The following is an 18,418-nucleotide window of genomic DNA, read 5'->3' on the forward strand; positions in this document are numbered from 1 at the left end:
CATCCCATGAACAAACATTGGGCCCCAGGCCTCAATTCTATGAAGACAAGACTTTGCCATAATAACTTAAACATTGGTGCATTACAGGTCTTGCCATAGAGGAATCTTTGATGCAGGTTTCTCAAATTGGAGGGGACGTTTCCGCTAGTAGGAAAAACTAGAACCAGAGGGCACAACCTCAGGCTAAAGGGACGATCCTTTAAAACAGAGATGAGGAGGAATTTCTTCAACGAGAGAGAGGTGAATCTGTGGAACTCTTTGCCGCAGAAGGGTGTGGAGGCCAGGTCATTGAGTGTCTTTAAGGCAGAGATAGGTAGGTTCTTGATTAATAAGGGGATCAGGGGTTATGGAGAAAAGGTAGGAGAATGGGGATGAGAAAAATATCAGCTATGATTGAATGGTGGAGCAGACTTGATGGGCCGAATGGCCTAATTCTGCTCCTTTGTCTTATGGTTAGGGGTCTCTCTTTCTCTCTCAGGTAGGCAGGGTGGCGATACAGGGACGAGTCCAGTAAAGACTATGCACACGAGCTGCCAGCCACCTCTCATCCCCAGCACGTACCATTCAGAAGACAGCTCACCTCTTGGCCAGATGTGACTGACTGATCCGAGTGCAGTGTCTCTATCTCCCCAACCACCATGGCGCCTTCCAGGCACTCATGGAGATCATTGAAACCATTAACCTGCAGAGGATACTGTCCGAACGTTTCAATGTTGGAGAACATTTTGCCTGTAACAGTGGCAGAGAGAAATAAAGAATCTCAGCCTGTTTCACATGATGCACTTGTTTACAATGGCATAATGCAACCAAATATTCAGAAGCAATTGGTTCGTGTTTTGTCAGGAATACAGTGAGTGCGTTTTTATTCACATCAGATACAACTAGTGTTAAAAACAAAGTTAAAAAGTTATAAATGAGCGTTTGCAGAAAATATGGTCAGTCAACTGTCTGCCGTTTGGAGGACTTAGTTTCAAGTTTTTAAAAAAGTTTATTTATTAGTGTCACAAGTAGGCTTACATTAACACTGCAATGAAGTTACTGTGAAAATCCCCTAGTCGCCACACTCCAACGCCTGTTCAGGTACACTGAGGGAGAATTTAGCATGGTCAATGCACCTAACCAGCATGTCTTTCGGACTGTGGGAGGAAACTGGAGCTCTCAGAGGAAATCCACACAGACACGGGGAGAAGTGCAGACTCCACACAGACAGTGACCCAAGCCGGGAATCACACCTGGGTCCCTGACGCTGTGGGACAGCAGTGCTAACCACTGTGCCGCCCTCTTAGAAAATACGTTCTTCCTGTACAGTTAAAAATATGAGTATATTACTGTACTATTGTTACAGAGACTTTTCAAATATCACCATGGCAGTTGTGGAATTTAAACTCAGTTAATTAAATAAATCTACGAAAATAAAGCTTGTATCTGTGATGCTGACTATGAAACTCCCAGATTGTCATAAAAAAACAAACTGGTTCATTAATGCCCTTTGGGGAAGGAAATTTGCCATCCTTACCCAGTCTGACCTTTCTGTGATTCCAGACCCACAGCAATGTGGTTAACTTTAAGCTCTCTGAAAAGGGTCTAATGGTCTAAGCCATTCAGTTAAATCCAAGAAGGTGGCTGTTCTCCACCTTCATCAAGGGGAATTTGGGGATAGGCAATCAACATTGACCTTGCAAAGATGTCCACATCTCATGAATGAATACGCAAAAATCATCAGCCCATCAGGGATGGGTTGATGATCAATTTCCCAATAATCACAGGACAAGCTGCCAACCCAAACTCTTATGAGCAATTTATAATGATATGACAGAAAGAATAACTACCAATAGTTTTAGACTAGTAAATGAAGCCCTGTTGACAAATCACAACAGGAAGCTAGTACCGTCATGAATGCCTTCAGCCAAGAACGTTCCATAGAAGAGTTCCACCATTGGGTTTTGCGACTTTTTCTGTGAATTCCTACAACGTATCAAAGACAATTAATATTTTTGATTTCATCCAACAGCCTTCTTTTAATAGTTAATCGAGATGAAAGACAGAATAAACAGGTGGGAGTGTCACATAATAGATTTAAGAAAAACGAAGGCCGTAGGATTAATGAGCTACGGACAGCAGGGTTACAAAGTTGACTAAGAGGCAAACAGCAGAGAGAAGGGGTGGATGGTTGTTTGTCAGAATGGAGCTCAGTGCACAGTGGTATTTCCCAGGATAGTGTTGGTGATAGAAGTGGGGAAACTGGCTTAAATGAATTACTACCCAGTTGCATGGAGGAGCTGAATAGTGATCAGCAGATACAAATCGTGCAGCCTGAGAAAATTTAAAGTAAAGCTAAAAAGTTTATTTATTAGTCACAAGTAAGGCTTACATTAACACTGCAATGAAGTTACTGTGAAATTCCCTTAGTCGCCACATTCCGGCGCCTGTTCGGGTCAATGTACCTAACCAGCACATCTTTCAGGCTGTGGGAGGAAACCGGAACACCCGAAGGAAACCCATGTAGACACAGGGAGAACGTGCAAACTCCACACAGACGGTGACCGAAGCCGGGAATCGAACCCAGGTTCCTGGTGCTGTGAGACAGCAGTGTTAACCACTGTGCCATCGTGCCGCCCACTGTGCCACAATGCCACCCCCCCCTTTGCACCACTTTTTCCAATAACTTGGGGACATTATTACCAGAACATGATAATGTCCCTTTTTGTCAAATTTGATTGCTGATTGCTGCAGAGCCTGACGTCCACTGCAGGTAACAATGCTCCCTACGGAGTCCCTTCAGTGAGCTGAACTTACTTCCTATTTGCTGCCATCTGGAATGCATCCTCCAGCCAGTCCAGGAGTTTGTGGGTAAACTCACTCACATCCTGGTTAAAAAGAGAGAATAATGCAGAGAGCATTAAGAGGCTTTTGCAGATAAACACAGCTCTTAATCTGCTTTCATTGTCCCCAATTCCAGTTACACTAACCCAACATTTTCACCTTTAATTGCAAGTCTAAGTTAGGGTTAACATCTCATCTGAAGGGCAATGGCACTTCCGAAAATGCAGCTGAGCTGAAGTGTCAGCCTAGGTTGTGTGTTCAAATCCTGGCATGGAGTTCAAACTGAACTTCTTAAACCCACAGAAGTAATGCCATCATAGAATCCTACAGCGCTGAAGGAGGCAATTCGGACCTTCGAGTCTGATCGACCATAATCCCACCCAGGCCCTATCCCCATAACCCCATGTATTTATCCGAGCTAGTCCCCCTGGCACTAGGGCAATTTTAGCATGGCCAATCCACCTAACCCGCACATCTTTGGACTGTGCGAGGAAACCGGAGCACCCAGAGGAAACCCACGCAGACACGGGGAGAACTTGCAGATTCTGCACAGTGACCCGAGCCGGGAATCAAACCCGGGTCCCTGGCACTGTGAGGCAGCAGTGCTAACCACTGTGCCGCCCCAAACACAATCAAGCTGACAAGAGTCTAGATCTAGGAGTCAACGTACAGTCTTAGAACCAACTTCTCAATGGACAGTATTGGATGGAGAAGTTAACGCAGGTTCTTAATGTGCAGCCGAACTACCTGAACAAATGGGCAGGGCCTCCAACCAAAGAGAGACCATCACTGACAATGCAGCACTTCTACAGTACTGCATTTGCGTATTTCTCAGTATAATATGGCGAAACATCTAGTATTGCTTCAGAGGTTTGAATATTGCCAAATTGGCCAAAAAAAGCACAAGAATCTTTCAGACTTCACTTAGGAAATCCTTCCATAAGAAATGGATACAAAATCATTTACTATTTGTCCAGTTGTGGTGTGCCTATCAGTTTAGTTATAATGGATAAAGTTACTTGAAGTATCTGAAATGCAAAGAAATGAATATACAATAAATGGAACAAAGTGCATGATACAATGTGAAATGTTAAGTACACTAGTTGAATGACCTACATTCATTCAATGGGTGGCACAGTGGCCAGCACTGCTGCCTCATAGCTCCAGGGACCTGGGTTTAATTCCGGCCTTGGGTCATTGTCTGTGTGGAGTTTGCACGTTCTCCCTGTGTCTTTGTGGGTTTCCTCCGGGTGCTCCGCTTTCCTCCCACAGTCCAAAGATGTGCGAGTTAGGTGGATTGGCCATGCTAAAATTGCCCTAGTGTCAGGGGGACTAGGTAGGGTAACTACATGGGGTTATGGGGCTCGTGTCAGGGGGATTAGCAGGGTAAATATGTGGGGTTACGGGAATAGGGCATGGATGGGATTGTGGTCGGTGCAGACTTGATGGGCCAAATGGCCTCCTTCTGCACTGTAGGATTCTATGACTCATTCACCATTCTACGAGATATCAAGTCAGGCCAGTGTTAAAATAATTATATTTTAATAACAGGTATATCATCATCTAAAACAGAAAGATAGATTAACTTGTATACGATTCTGAGGGAGCTTGTCAGGGTAGGTGCTGAGAGGATGTTTCCTCTCGTGGGGAAATGTAGAACTAGGAATTGACTCCAATTCAAGATGGAGATGAGAAGAATTTTCTTTCAGAGGGTCATTATGCTGAGAGTTCTCGTCCCCAACGAACTGTGGAGGCTGGGTCACTGAGCATGTTCAAGACTGACTTAGACAGAGAGCCAAGAGTTATAGGGGACAGGCAGGAAAGTAGAATTAAGGCAACAAGTAGATCAGGCATGATATTATTGAATGGAGGAGCAGGCTCAAGGAGCTGAATGGCCTACTTTTGCTCCCATTTCTTATGATCTTATCTTATTGAACACTCATCGGTGTAACAGAACCATTAACTTCTCTTCCACATGTTGACAGACCTAAAGTTAATTTATTACTGTCACAAGTAGGCTTACATTAACACTGCAATGAAGTTACTGGGAGAATCCCCTAGTTGCCACACTCCGACGCCTGTTCGGGTACACTGAGGGAGAATTTAGCACGGCCAATGCATCCTAACCAGCACATCTTTCAGACTGTGGGAGGAAACCGGAGCATCCGGAGGAAACCCACGCAGACACAGGGAGAATGTACAGACTCCGCACAGTGATTCAAGCTGGGAATTGAACCCGGGTCCCTGGCGCTGTGAGATGGAAGTGCTAACCACTGTGCCACTGACCAATAGGAGAATTCCAGAATTTTCCATTGTTACCAGCATTTATGGCTTTATGTTGAAGTTGTGTAGTTCTACACCTCTATTGATGTTAGAATCTCAGTACTTTTTTTAGATATAAGGAGTGATTCTCTGACCCACCTGCTGTGCTTCACTTGATCTGAAAGCGTCCTTAAGGAGATCGACTGCATTTGATGGATCAACATACTTCCGCTTAGAGGCAACCATCAAGGCAAACAGACACCGCAGTTCTTGCATAAATGCCAAGTTTCGCTGCTCCTATTCAATGAACAATACGAAGTTGCAAATGACAATTAATATAATCAATCCAAGTGGTCCATGCTTGTGTTTATGTGGTACACAAACATCCTCCCACCCTGTCAGCATAACTCTATTCCTTTCTCCCTCCTGTGCCAGATAAACACATCTATGCTATCTGTCTCCACGTTCAAATTCTCACCAGTCTGAGTTTCTCCCAAACTCTCCATCAGAGTTATTAATGACTATCTTATACTTAAGACCCCTAAATTTGGCCTTCTCCATAGGTGGAAACATTCTCTATGTTTACCCTATTGAAACGAAACTCTTTCTAATTTGAAAAGCCTCTATTAGGTCACTCCTCCACCTGCATAGTCTCTCCCAATAGTTCTAAAATCTCAGTTTTGGAATCATCCTTGTAAATCCATTTTTTTTGTACTTTTCGATCACTTCACAGATGAACTTACTGCGTGGCTTCTGCAGTTTTCGTGTGGGTTTTCTGGTACTGTGTAGTTCAGCACTAGCCGTCGAAATTCAGGCAGTTGGAATAGGGACTAAAATCAAAATATACAAAAAAAAGAGTTAGAAGCGTCACATAGAAGTCTCTGGAAATTCCAAACAGCCTCAACCCAAAGGTGCAGAACCAAAGTGAACATCTGTCACACAGAATCCAACTGGACTTGTTCCATAGCTTACAGATATGTCATTGGGCGCACGGTGGTACTGTGGCTAGCATTGCTGCCTCACAGCACCAGGGACCCGGGTTCAATTCCCTGCTTGGGTTTATCCGTGTGGAGTCTGCATGTTAGACCATAAGACATAGGAGCAGAATTAGGCCACTCGACCCATCGAGTCTGCTCCGCCATTCAATCATGGCTGATATTGTTCTCATCCCCATTCTCCTGCCTTTTCCCCATAACCCCTGACCCCCTTATTAATCAAGAACCTATCTATCTCTGTCTTAAAGACACTCAATGACCTGGCCTCCACAGCCTTCTGCGGCAAAGAGTTCCACAGATTCACCACTCTCTGGCTGAAGAAATTCCTCCTCATCTCTGTTTTAAAGGATCGTCCCTTTAGCCTGAGATTGTGCCCTCTGGTTCTAGTCTTTCCTACTAGTGAAAACATCCTCTCCATGTCCACTCTATCCAGGCCTCGCAGTATCCTGTAAGTTTCAATAAGATCCCCCCTTCATCCTTCTAAACTCCAACGAATACAGACCCAGAGTCCTCAACTGTTCCTCATACGACAAGCTCTTCATTCCAGGAATTATTCTTGTGAACCTCCACTGGACCCTTTCCAAGGCCAGCACATCCTTCCTTAGATATGGGGCCCCAAACTGCTCACAATACTCCAAATGGGGTCTGACCAGAGCCTTATACAGCCTCAGAAGTACATCCCTGCTCTTGTACTCTAGCCCTCTCGACATGAATGCTAACATTGCATTTGCCTTCCTAACTGCTGACTGAACCTGCACGTTCTCCCCGTGTCTGCCTGGGTTTCCTCTGGACGCTCCGGTTTCCTCCCACAGTCCGAAAGACGTGCTGGTTAGGTGCATTGGCCATGTTGAATTCTCTCTCAGTGTACCTGAACAGACGCCAGAGTGTGGCTACTAGGGGATTTTCACAGTAACTTCATAGCAGTGTTAATGTAAGTCTACCTGTGACATTAATTAATAAACTTTGTCCCATCAATTAATCATGAAATAATCCCCATATTTTCACTGCTCAAAATTTCACTAACAATTCCCAAAAAATAAACATTGGAGCAATGGCACTTGGCAGCACTTCAATCACAGTCTGATGAGTTAACAAATCTCGGGTGCACTGAACCGAGGATATCAAGTAATACCTTAATCTCACTGCTTGCTATTGTTATCATTAGTTCTAGTGGAAGTCCAATTATAGCAGCATACATCTTGCTAAATGAAAACAATTACAAGGTTTACCTACTGCACCTTCTAACATCCTGATCGTTGCATAATGCAATAATAATGGACTCATTAGAGCGCAACTATTAGCCAGGGCAGCAGGAGAACTCCCCACCTCCCCTTTGAAATAACGCCATGGGATCTCTTACATCCAACCTTAAGGGCAGATGGGACCCATTTTAACTTCTCACCCAAAACAGCACATTGAAGCATTAGCCACGATTACGTTCTCAAATACAGAACTGGAACAGGCCTTGAATCCATATCTTCTGAATCAGAGCAAAATGCGCTACCTATTCATCCACAGCTGACACCAGCCATCCAGGAACAGCTGGAATAATGCTGATAAGCACAAGAACCTGACAATACCTCAGCCTTGGGGAGAGCTATGCCACTGTCAGCATTGAGTTGTGCAACAGTAAATAGATATCATCACTGCATTGTCAACAGATCTGTAACTTAAAAGTCATTGCGTGAACAGATGTAGCTAAAGGGAAAACAAACATTGGGCACTGTTTCTGCTGCTATACTATCTTAATATCAACAATCAAACCATTGCTCATCATCCCTGACCATTTTGCTTCCATGAGTTGAGTTTATAGCTGGTCGTTGAGCAAGTAAACGCAAGCCATGTTGTGACATTCTGCGGAATGTTCCCGTCCCGCCCGCCACAGGGGTCATAGCGACCATTCAAAGGTTCATTGACCTCGGGTGAGTTTTTTTTCCAGTTTTGGGGCGAGCGCAGCTAGAAAATCCTGCCCATTAAGTCACACAGACCAGTAAAGCCCAAGGTTCAGTCATGAGTCCTTTCTGAATGAGGCAATCTGTGGTTCTGTGCCTGCGCTACGGCTGATCCCAGTATCCAGCCCTGTGTTCACTGATCTACTGTGGCTAACAGTCCAGCGTCAGTCTCAAAATTCTCATCCTGTGCTCCAAATATCTCTCCATGGTCTTGTCTCTTCTGATCTCCTTCAGCTCTTTGACTCCCGAAGATTTCAAAGTTCCTCCCGAACTAGGCTCTTGCCTATGTTCATTGCTCAGTCATTTGCAGCTGTTAGTTCTGCTGCTTAGGTCCTAAGCTCTGGAATTCCCTTCCTAAAACTCCCTGCCCCTCTCACTCCTCCTTTAAAACCTAAATCATTTATCAAGCATTTGCATTTGTGTCCCAAGATTAGCTCCCTCAGTGTGAAAGTTAGTCTGATAACAACCTATTGTTAGCTGCATTTTAATTGTGTTGAATTATGAAGGTTGAGAACATTAATTAGGATTTCACTTGAGTATGTATCTTCTTGAAACTCTGGTGTCACTGAGCTAAGAGGTGTACGCTTGTAATGTATCACTCTGTAAATAAATGGGAGACTCATGAAGATCGGTCCCACTGCAATCCTTCACCAGCTGGCATTCCAAATTAAAACATTGGCGAATGAATTGAGAATGGCTTGGGAAATTTTATAATGTTAAAAGTGATCTTGAAATGTGCGTCGTGTTACAATCCCAGTTGGTGTTATAACTGGACGGGAAGATCCCAAAATGGAACACTGACTCAAAAGACCGTAACTTTTACCTTTTTTTAATACAACGTGGAGTCACAGGGCCGCTAATTAGTTTTAACAAGAAAAAGAAACATTTATTAAACATGAAAAATCGGAGGATAGAATATGCCTTTACTCCCTCCTTAGCTTAACAACTGGATACAGATTTTAAGATTAACACCGATTATAACATACATCTTAAGCTGCAATTATCTCATTAACACACAAAGTCCCTTTTAAGCACACAAGATGACTGTGGTCAGACACACTCTTCTCTGAACCCAACTGAATGTCCTCAAAATCCCTCCGGATGATTCTTATGCTGTGATTCATCAATTCACTGAACTCCGGCTTCCACACAAGTGTCTTCAAATTCCGCTTTCAAAAGTCACACTTCGAAATCTTCTTTTAAATGATACTTTATCTCCACTGCTTCTATCCAGGTTTTGCTTTCTGGTTTTACACTTCTCCCTTCAGGTTTCCTTTGTTTTGAAAGCTTTTACACAAACTCCGAATTCCAGTCATCGATTTCTACAATTATTTCAAATAGTCTCCCCCAAACTGTAGTAAGTTTCTCAAAAAATCTTAGCAGCACTGCAAATATACTTCTGGCCTCTTATGAATGAGTGCCTTTTCAACGAACAATTAATACAGGATTTCATCATAACAGAACAATAAAAAAAATCTCTTCACTAAAAAGGGACAAGTCTGATGACAAATTCCTTTCAAAGATGTATTTCTCATTCCGTTTACTGAACAATTATTTTTTCAAGTGTTAAACGGTTGCATTTTTAAATGAGGGATGTCATTGTATCTCTAGATCTCAGCTGACCCCTTTTCACCTGTTTATCTATCCCTTACTAAGATTGGAGAGTTAGCTCATCTGTCCTGACAAACAACACAAGATACCAAGTCTGCCTCAGCACATTAGCGGCCATCTGATACCAACCTACTAACGATACTCAACGTGAATTACATGCTCGATGCCAAGTTCAAACTTATGCGGTTTGCTCTGGGTGTCTTAATTCTGTAGCCAATTTGGCTGGAGCTCAGGGAATGAATCACAACGAGGATTGGATTCCCAATGAAAATGCCATTTAACTGATCTCTCCATTTGCTACAGTGCCTTCAGATTAGTAGACTTGAGCAGAAGGAATCATAAAACCCATAATGTGCACTGGCACATTAACTAGATGTCAATGACTAGATCCTCATCTAAAAATCTGGTGCTTCAATCAGTGCACATTTGCAGAAATGTCTTACTGCAGCATTGATCCTCAAGAGTTCAGTCAGAGAACCAGTCAAAACTTCACACACTCAGCAGTATGTGGGCATCATTTTCCATGGGAATACTGAAACAGGTGTTGACCGAGATAGCTCAAATCAGGGTATGGCGGAGACATTTACTGGTCCAAAGAACAAACTTCGTAAATAATGAGATAAAGGATGATAGAAGATGTGACCCAAGTAGAAACGTTTCTCCTGAATCCCTTATAGGATTTACTGGACAATCTTATTTTTCATGGCCTCTAGATTCAGGCACCCACACAAGTGGAAAGACTTTCTTTATATAGGCTCACAAATGGACCCCTTCATAATCTTAAAGGCCTCCATCAAGTTACCCTCAATAAGTGGAGAAACCTCATGCACAGTGTTCCCCAAATTGGAGTCATGTGGATTCTTGGGTAAAGCCAAATAAACTTGTGGTCAATTTATGGATAAACTTTGAGAAATTCCTTTCCAGCCCCATAACGCAATCGAGTAAACTCAAGGAAGACCTGGGTATTCATAGCCCATCACAAGGTGAACTGAATTAACCAACATTCACCCAGGTAAGCCAGCAAGGAGCACCTCTAGCCCCAATCAAGTTTCAACTTGTAATTAGAATCACTGAATCCCCACAGTGCAGAAGGAGGTCTTTCAGCCCATTAAGTCCACACCAACTCTCCAAAAGAACATATTACCCAGTCCCTCTCCCCCGCCCTATCCCCATAACCCCACACACTTACCATGGCTAATCCATCGGGCCAACACATCTTTGGACACTAAGGGGCAAGTTAACATGGCCATTCCACTCAACCTACACATCTTCAGACTGAGGGGGGAAACCGGAGCACCCGGAAGAAACCCACGCAGACACGGGGAGAACGTACAAACTCCACACAGACAGTTACCCAAGGCTGGAATTCAGCCCGGGTCCCTGGCGCTGTGAGGCAGCAGTGCTAACCACTGTGCCACCGTGTCACCCCACAAATCACTTTTTATGGGGCAAAATGATGCAATCTGATGTCAAAGCTGAATCAAAACCTGAATCAATTCCTGTGAGATGCAGAGGAATCTCTTGACTTGCAAAGATCAGATCAAAAATTCTAATCCATATGAGGGTTCACAAAAAAAAGTACAAAAGACAGAATTCCAGGATTTCTTCTCCTATCCTCTCTGCCCCTCTTGTCCCACTGGCCACCTATCCTCACGTTTCCGATCAAGTGGGATGGGAGACTTCAGACCTCTTTCTTTTCAACCTCCTTAAAGAGACATGGCATAGCTGGGAGCACGCTTGCCTCTGTTTTGGATTTCCGCACGATTTTTTAAATACTTTTCCAATTCAATCAAATCAAGTCCAATTCAGAGTCTCAACAAGTTGAGACATTTCCGATCCAAGGTGACAAGACAGGTTATGCAACCCCTGTCTTGGGCTTGATCTACATGAGCCAAGCTGATTGGAGGAGGCGCAGGTCTTCCTCCTCCAAGGCTTGATCTCATTTGCATCTTAGCCAAAAGGCCGAGATGCCGCTTAAAAAAATTTGCTTCATATGAAAATGAAGCTTAAACGTAGCCTAATGACCTCAACCAAGTGCAGCACCCAATCCATACTACACTTGATCTTAGCCAAAAGGCCGAGAAGAACCAAATGTTCCAGTGCAGTGCTGAGGGAATGCTGCACTGCTGCAAGTGTGACGTTCGACCAAAGCCCCATCTGCCCTTTCAGTAAAATATCCTACGGGTCTTCTGAAGAAAAGTCCAAGAGTTATCTCCCCTGAGTCCGGGCTAATATTTATCCTTCAATCAACATCACAAAAACAGACTACCTGGTATCTATCATGTTTCTGTTTGTTGGAGCTTGCTGTGTGCAAATTGGCTGCAATGTTTTCTACATTACAACAGTGGTCATCCTGCCAAGGTGCTTCACTGCCAGTAACATGATTTGACCCACCCAGTGGTTGTGAAAAGCACTGTAAAAATGTGAGTCATCCTTTTTCCTTCTTTGACAAAGGTATCTAAATATCTCTATTGGAGAGGTTGGGGTTATTTTTCTTGGAACAAAAAAGGCAGCAGGGTGAATTGATAGAGGTGTACGAAATTATGGTGGGAAGAGATAGAGTGGACAGGATAAAATTGTTTCCCTTGGCGGAGAATTTTAGAGCCAGGTGTCATAGATTCAAGATAAGTGGCAGAAGGTGTAGCAGGGACATGAGGAAGAACTTTTTTATGCAGAGGGTGGTGAGTGTCTGGAATTCACTGCCTGAGTTGGTGGTGGAGGCAGAGACTCTAAACTCTTTTAAAAAGTACCTGGATCTGCACCTTAAGTGCTATAAGCTGCAGGGCTATGGGCCGGGTGCAGACAGGTGGGTTTAGAAAGGTGGGTGTCCTCATTGCAGTGTTAATGTAAGCCTACTTGTGACTAATAAATAAACTTTATGGTTTTCTTCTGCGCTGTAACTTTTCTATGGTTCTATGCAGCTTGGTGTCAAATTTAGTTCCATAATTGCTTCTATGAAGCAATGACCTTGGGATATTTTGCCACATTAACGGTGCTTTAGATATGCAAGTTATTATTATTGTACTGTGACAGATGAGGATAGCCCCAAGGCAGAAAAATGATAGATGTTCACACAGGCTCATGTTCTCCTTAGTATTCAGGCTCATTACCTGTATTACTGCACTGAACCAGCAAGTGTTTCCAACATTCTTGAGTCCCACCGGCCACTTATCCTCGCGTTTCCTATCGTGGGGGTTGGGGGAATCCCCCCATACTTCGCACCTCTTCCTTTTCAACCCAACTTTACTCTCGCCGGCATTTGCATCACCCACTCTGTAACAAGAGAGAAAATTCTAGCACCTTCAAACCAAGAGCCCAAAATCACATAGGAAGACACGCAATTAAATCTATATCACGCTGAGAGAAAAAAATTTTTTTTTGTTTACATAAAGTAGATTTACCAAATAAACCAAAGGGGGGGGGCGAACAGACTCACTCAGGTTTACAATCTATTATTCTAAGGAGGGATTTAACAAAGACCAGGTGTCTCCCACAAGAAATGACCCATTGGAAAGATTCAGCTAAGACCCCGGTTCCCAATGAGACCGTGACTGAGACAGACAGCGACTTGAAAAGTTATGGGGAGGCAATGGCCTAGTGGCATTATTGCGAGACTATTAATCCAGAAGCTCTGCTAACGTTCTGGGGACTTGGGTTCGAGTCCCGCCACGGCAGATGATGGAAGTTGAATTTTTAAAATAATAAATATCCGGAATTAAGAATCTACTGATGACCATGAAACCATTGTTGATTGTTGGAAAAGCCTATCTGGTTTATTAATGTCCTTTAGGGGAGGAAATCTGCCATCCTTACCCGGTCTGGCTTACATGTGACTTCAGAGCCACAGCATGTGGTTGACTCTTAAATGCCCTCGGGCAACTAGGGATGGGCAATAAATGCTGGCCAGCCAGCGATGCCTATGTCCCATGAATGAATAAAAAACAGACATGAGATGCAAAACATGTTCAAGGATGAATGTGGGGTGAGGGCAGGAAAAAAGAAAGAAGACAAAGGGTTTCTTTTCCCTAATGAATTCAGGTTACGGGGGCTTCACTAGCTTGGCCAGCATTTACTGCCCATCCCTAATTGCTCTTCAGAAGATGGCGGGGAGCAGCGTGCTTGATAACTGGGATGCTTACCAGGATGCTACCGGGACTTGATGGATTGAGTTATAAGGAGAGGCTGGATAGACTGGGACTTTTTTCTCTGGAGCGTAGAAGGTTGAGGAGTGATCTTATAGAGGTTTATAAAATAATGGAGAGGCACAGATGAGCTAGATAGTCAGTATCTTTTCCCAAAGGTAGGGGAGTCTAAAATTAGAGGACATAGGTTTAAGGTGAGAGGGGAGAGATACAAAAGTGTCCAGAGGGGCAATGTTTTCACACAGTGGGTGATGGGTGTCTGGAACAAGCTGCCAGAGGTAGTAGTAGAGGCGGGTACAATTTTGTCTTTTAAAAAGCATTGAGATAGTTACATGGGTACGATGGGATTCGAGGGATATGGGCCAAATGCGGGCAATTGGGATTAGCTTAGGGGTTTTAAAAAAAAGAACGGCATGGATAAGTTGGGCTGAAGGGCCTGTTTCCATGCTGTAAACCTCTATGACTCTATAACTGCGTTTCCATGCTGTAAACCTCTATGGCTCTATAACTGCGTGGCTTACTCGGTCATTTCTGAGGTCAGTTAAGAGTCGACCACTTTGTTGTGGGTCTGGAGTCACATATACACCAGACCAGGTTAGGATGTGAGGTTTTCTTCATCTCAAAGGAAAACAATTAGTGAAACAAACGGCGTTTTATAATAATCGGTAGTTGCGTGGCCACAATTAGAGATACTTCTTTGATTTAAATCCAATTTATTTAACTAACCTAATTTAAATTCCCCAGCTGCCCAGGGTACTGAATTCATATTGCCTGGATCATTAGTCCAGTAACATAACCACAATGCAACCATCCCCCACAGGTTCTGTACTTTCATACTGGGACATTGTTCCCTCCCCCCATCAATAAAGGACAGTTGAGTTGAGCTTTATAGAAAAAAAGCCTATTGGATGGCCAAACCCAAACATCAAGCCAAGAGTTGTGAATAAAAACCACATCTTCCAGAATCTTTAATGGAACTTGGCATCGAGTCAAACTTCGAATGCTCATCCCAGATTCCTGAACAATACTGACTATTGTGACTTGTACCAAAAGGGGGAAATAGAGGGCCCATTCAATTCTTAAATCCAATAATTATGCAGCACTATACTGGTCAGTTTCCCGATTCTCTGCAGCAATTTCAGCTTCTTTCTGTAACTTCTCGCTTTCTCTCAAGCTCAGTGCTATCGCCTTCTGGAGGTCCTCCTTCTCATCGTTGGTGAGGTCAATGACACCTGAAAAAAGAGTTACCGTTGGTGTGGGTCGGAAACCGGGCTAAAACAATGACATTCAAGTTGCTGTCAATAGTTTTAAGATGGTCGTTGAACTCTTTAGTTTGCACTACGGGTAGGTGGGGGTTTTCTTTTGATTAGCATTCCCATTGGTGGTGTGACTGATACAAGTCACAGACTCAGTGACCTGGGGCGGGTTGGGGATGGGGAGGGTAATGGACACTGCACACAGTGCACAATTCAATCTTTCTCTCCCCTTGACCAGCTCCTTCCCTCAACGCCACCTCCCACTGCACCCAAACCAACTGGCTCGACATCAAAGCGAGGTCAACGTCAGGCTTAAAGTACTCACTCCCACGTGACTGGTTGCCCGTGGCTCCGCTGGACTCGTTATCTGGTTCATTGGCGGTTGCTCCGAAACCTGGTTCCCTGGCACTTTCATCAGTGAGGAAGCTCACTGCCTGATTTATGTCCCTGTTGCTGACCTGCGGATAAGAGGACAGACAGTAACCAGATTAAAATGTTACATGTATTTCAGCACGCTCATCAAAGCTATTTTAAAATAAATAGAAAATGCTAACTTCTTCCAAGGTATTTTTGTCCAAGGGGAGTGAAATATTTGAACACTGACCTCTGAACATATCAGAGGGGGGAAAATTGGTTTAAAGAGGAACAGACTAAATACACTGCGTCTTTCCATTTTTCCCTTCTTTAAGACACACCTTAAAACCTACCTCTTTGACCAAGTGTTTTGGTCACTTGCTCTAATTTCATATGTGGTTCATGTGATGATATGTGTCTGAATGCCTCATAATGTAAAGATGCTTGGCAGAGCAAGGGTTAATATGGGACTGGGGCCGCGATTGTCTCATCCCGCTGCGCTAATGTTTTAGTGCAGCAGGCCGGGTGAATTGGGCGCTGGCCGATTCGCAGGGTTCCTGGAAGCGTTCGCACCTCGCTTGCGTCTATCAGCGCCGGAATGTGGGCGCGGTCTGCTCCACGCCGGAAATTGCCGGGGAGACGCAGAAATGATTTAAATGAAGTTAGTGGGCCCAGGAATGAATTCTCCGGGCCCGCTATCTTCTCCCACCCCACCAGTGTGTTTCACTCCAGTGGGGATTACACGAGCTCCTTACTTTCCAGGAAATAGCGGCCCGACCCCACTGGAGTAAAGGGGGAGGTAGTCGAGGCCCCGCAGAGGGTCAGGTGGGGGGGGGGGGGGGGGGTGGGTGGGTGGTGCCCCCTGGGCATGGGCACTCACTTGAAGAAGGAGCTTAAGGCTCGTGGCTTTTGCTACCAAATAAACCTGTTGGACTTTAACATGGTGTTGTTAAACTTCTTACTGTGTTTACCCCAGTCCAACGCCGGCATCTCCACATCATGGGCACCCTGGCAGGGCCAGCCTGTGCCCCTGCATGAATTACTCCAGTTTTCCCATAAATTCAACACTTAGCATTTTTGGGGGAGAATTCCACCCTGATACTGCCCATGGTGTGATGTCTGCAGTCACATGGTAGGAGACCCTCAGAGAACAGTCAAAGCAGCACTCAGTAAGTAGCTAGCCTGCATGGTGGAACACCATGCAAGACCATTAAAACCCATCAATAAATGTGTTCATGGTTAAATACACAAGTGGTAAGATCTCACCCACGAGAGACCACCACAGCAACACAAAGAACCCATATTATGAAAGTTCAGGGTTAAAGAGATTTTCTGATTACATTTCCATGATGCACCTTGGGATGTTTTATCAATGTTACAGGTGCTATACAAATGCAGGGTTGTTCCATTAAGTGATGGAAAATCCATGTTTGATACATGGCGCTGTTATTTGCTGCTCTGAGCAGGACATGAATGGGAACAGAACAATTGCCCTCAAGGGCAGCACAGTGGTTAGCGCTACTGCCTCACAGCACCAGGGACCCAGGTTTGATTCCAGCCTCGGGTGACTGTCTGTGTGGAGTTCTCTCCGTGTCTGCATGGGTTTCCTCCGGGTGCTCTGGTTTCCTCCCACAGTCTAAACATGGTGGATTGGCCATGCTAAATTGCCCCTTTGTGTAGGTTTGACAGATTAGCCATGGTAAATGCACGGGGTTACGGGAATTAGGTGGAGGGTGCAGGGTAGGATGCTCTTTCGAAGAGTCGGTGCAGATGCAATGGGCCGAATGGCCTCCTTGTGCACTGTCGGGATTCTATGATTCAGTGCCCTGGGCATAAACACGAACAAGCTTCTATTTTTATAGTGTCTTTCACAACCTCAGGATGCCCAGTGCACATTATAGTCAGGGAAGTACTTCTGAAGTGTTGTCACTGCCGTAATGTTTGGGGGGGGGGGCGGAGGGGAGAGAGAGAGAGAGAGAGAGAGGAGTGGGAGGGGGATAAACGTCCTATATCTGATTGTTATTTAATACAGTAAGAAGTTTAACAACACCAGGTTAAAGTCCAACAGGTTTATTTGGTAGCAAAAGCCACACAAGCTTTCGAAGCTCTAAGCCCCTTACCTGAAGAAGGGGCTTAGAGCTTCGAAAGCTTGTGTGGCTTTTGCTACCAAATAAACCTGTTGGACTTTAACCTGGTGTTGTTAAACTTCTTACTGTGTTTACCCCAGTCCAACGCCGGCATCTCCACATCATGTTATTTAATAGCCAGTGGGCACTGAGAGATGGGTTGAACGGAGCTGGAAAATCTACAGTTCCTCAGCTTGTTACCCTCACTGCCTTGACTCACCACATGAAGACCAGTCAGTGGATAAGATACCAGATGACTGCATTAAGAAATCTTGCACTTGGGAAGAGGAGAAAAGGTGGGTGAGAAACAATGGCTCACAGAAATTAATGGCCCCACTAATACGAGGAAACTGAGTCTTCAGCAATGCACCTCGACTGTCCGCTATGTTGGACTCCATATGTGGTTAGATCAATGCCATCCCATATGCCCCGATATAAAATCATGAGGGCACAGATAAACTGTGCGTTTTCATCCTTTTTTCAAAGACAGGGGAATTGAAATCTAGAGGGCATAGGTTTAAGGTGAGAGGGGAAGATTTAAAAGGGACCTGAGGGACAACTTCTTCACACAAAGGGTAGTGCGCATATGGAATGAGCTGCCAGAGAACGTGGCTGAGGCAGGTTCCATAGCAACATTTAAAACCATTTGGATAATTAGATGGATGCGAAAGGATTAGAGGGATATAGGCCAAGCACGGGAGGGCACCATGGTTGGCATGGACAAGTTGGGCCAAAGGGCCTGTTTCAATGCTGTATTGCTCTATGACTCTATTGTAAGCCATGCCACGTTACCTGTGGTTTCAGAAGTTTGAGGGGGCAGATTGCAAGTCAGGGGCACCGAGTCAGGAGGGAGGATATGTTGAACTGGGTAGAAAGTCACTGATCAAAAAAGTGTGC

General features: G+C 44.5%; 1 protein-coding gene and 1 pseudogene across 5 annotated transcripts in view; both read right to left on the reverse strand.

The window, feature by feature from the left end:
* Positions 1–18,418, reverse strand: part of usp28 (ubiquitin specific peptidase 28) — a 99,181-nt gene that overhangs the window by 43,499 nt on the left and 37,264 nt on the right. For 3 of the 5 annotated variants that reach the window (XM_078199013.1, XM_078199015.1, XM_078199014.1), the window contains exons 3-10: positions 15,367–15,499; positions 14,894–15,017; positions 12,754–12,916; positions 5,829–5,915; positions 5,245–5,382; positions 2,797–2,867; positions 1,889–1,965; positions 581–729 (exon numbers count right to left, since the gene is read on the reverse strand). In XM_078199013.1, coding sequence (XP_078055139.1) covers positions 581–729; positions 1,889–1,965; positions 2,797–2,867; positions 5,245–5,382; positions 5,829–5,915; positions 12,754–12,916; positions 14,894–15,017; positions 15,367–15,499 — 942 coding nt within the window. The remainder of the gene's footprint in view (positions 1–580; positions 730–1,888; positions 1,966–2,796; positions 2,868–5,244; positions 5,383–5,828; positions 5,916–12,753; positions 12,917–14,893; positions 15,018–15,366; positions 15,500–18,418) is intronic. The other 2 variants (XM_078199017.1, XM_078199016.1) reach the window with 1 other exon arrangement.
* On the reverse strand, positions 11,521–11,732 carry LOC144480093 (U2 spliceosomal RNA; annotated as a pseudogene).

Source organism: Mustelus asterias, chromosome 27 (assembly GCF_964213995.1).
Source record: "Mustelus asterias chromosome 27, sMusAst1.hap1.1, whole genome shotgun sequence".
Taxonomy (NCBI): domain Eukaryota; kingdom Metazoa; phylum Chordata; class Chondrichthyes; order Carcharhiniformes; family Triakidae; genus Mustelus; species Mustelus asterias.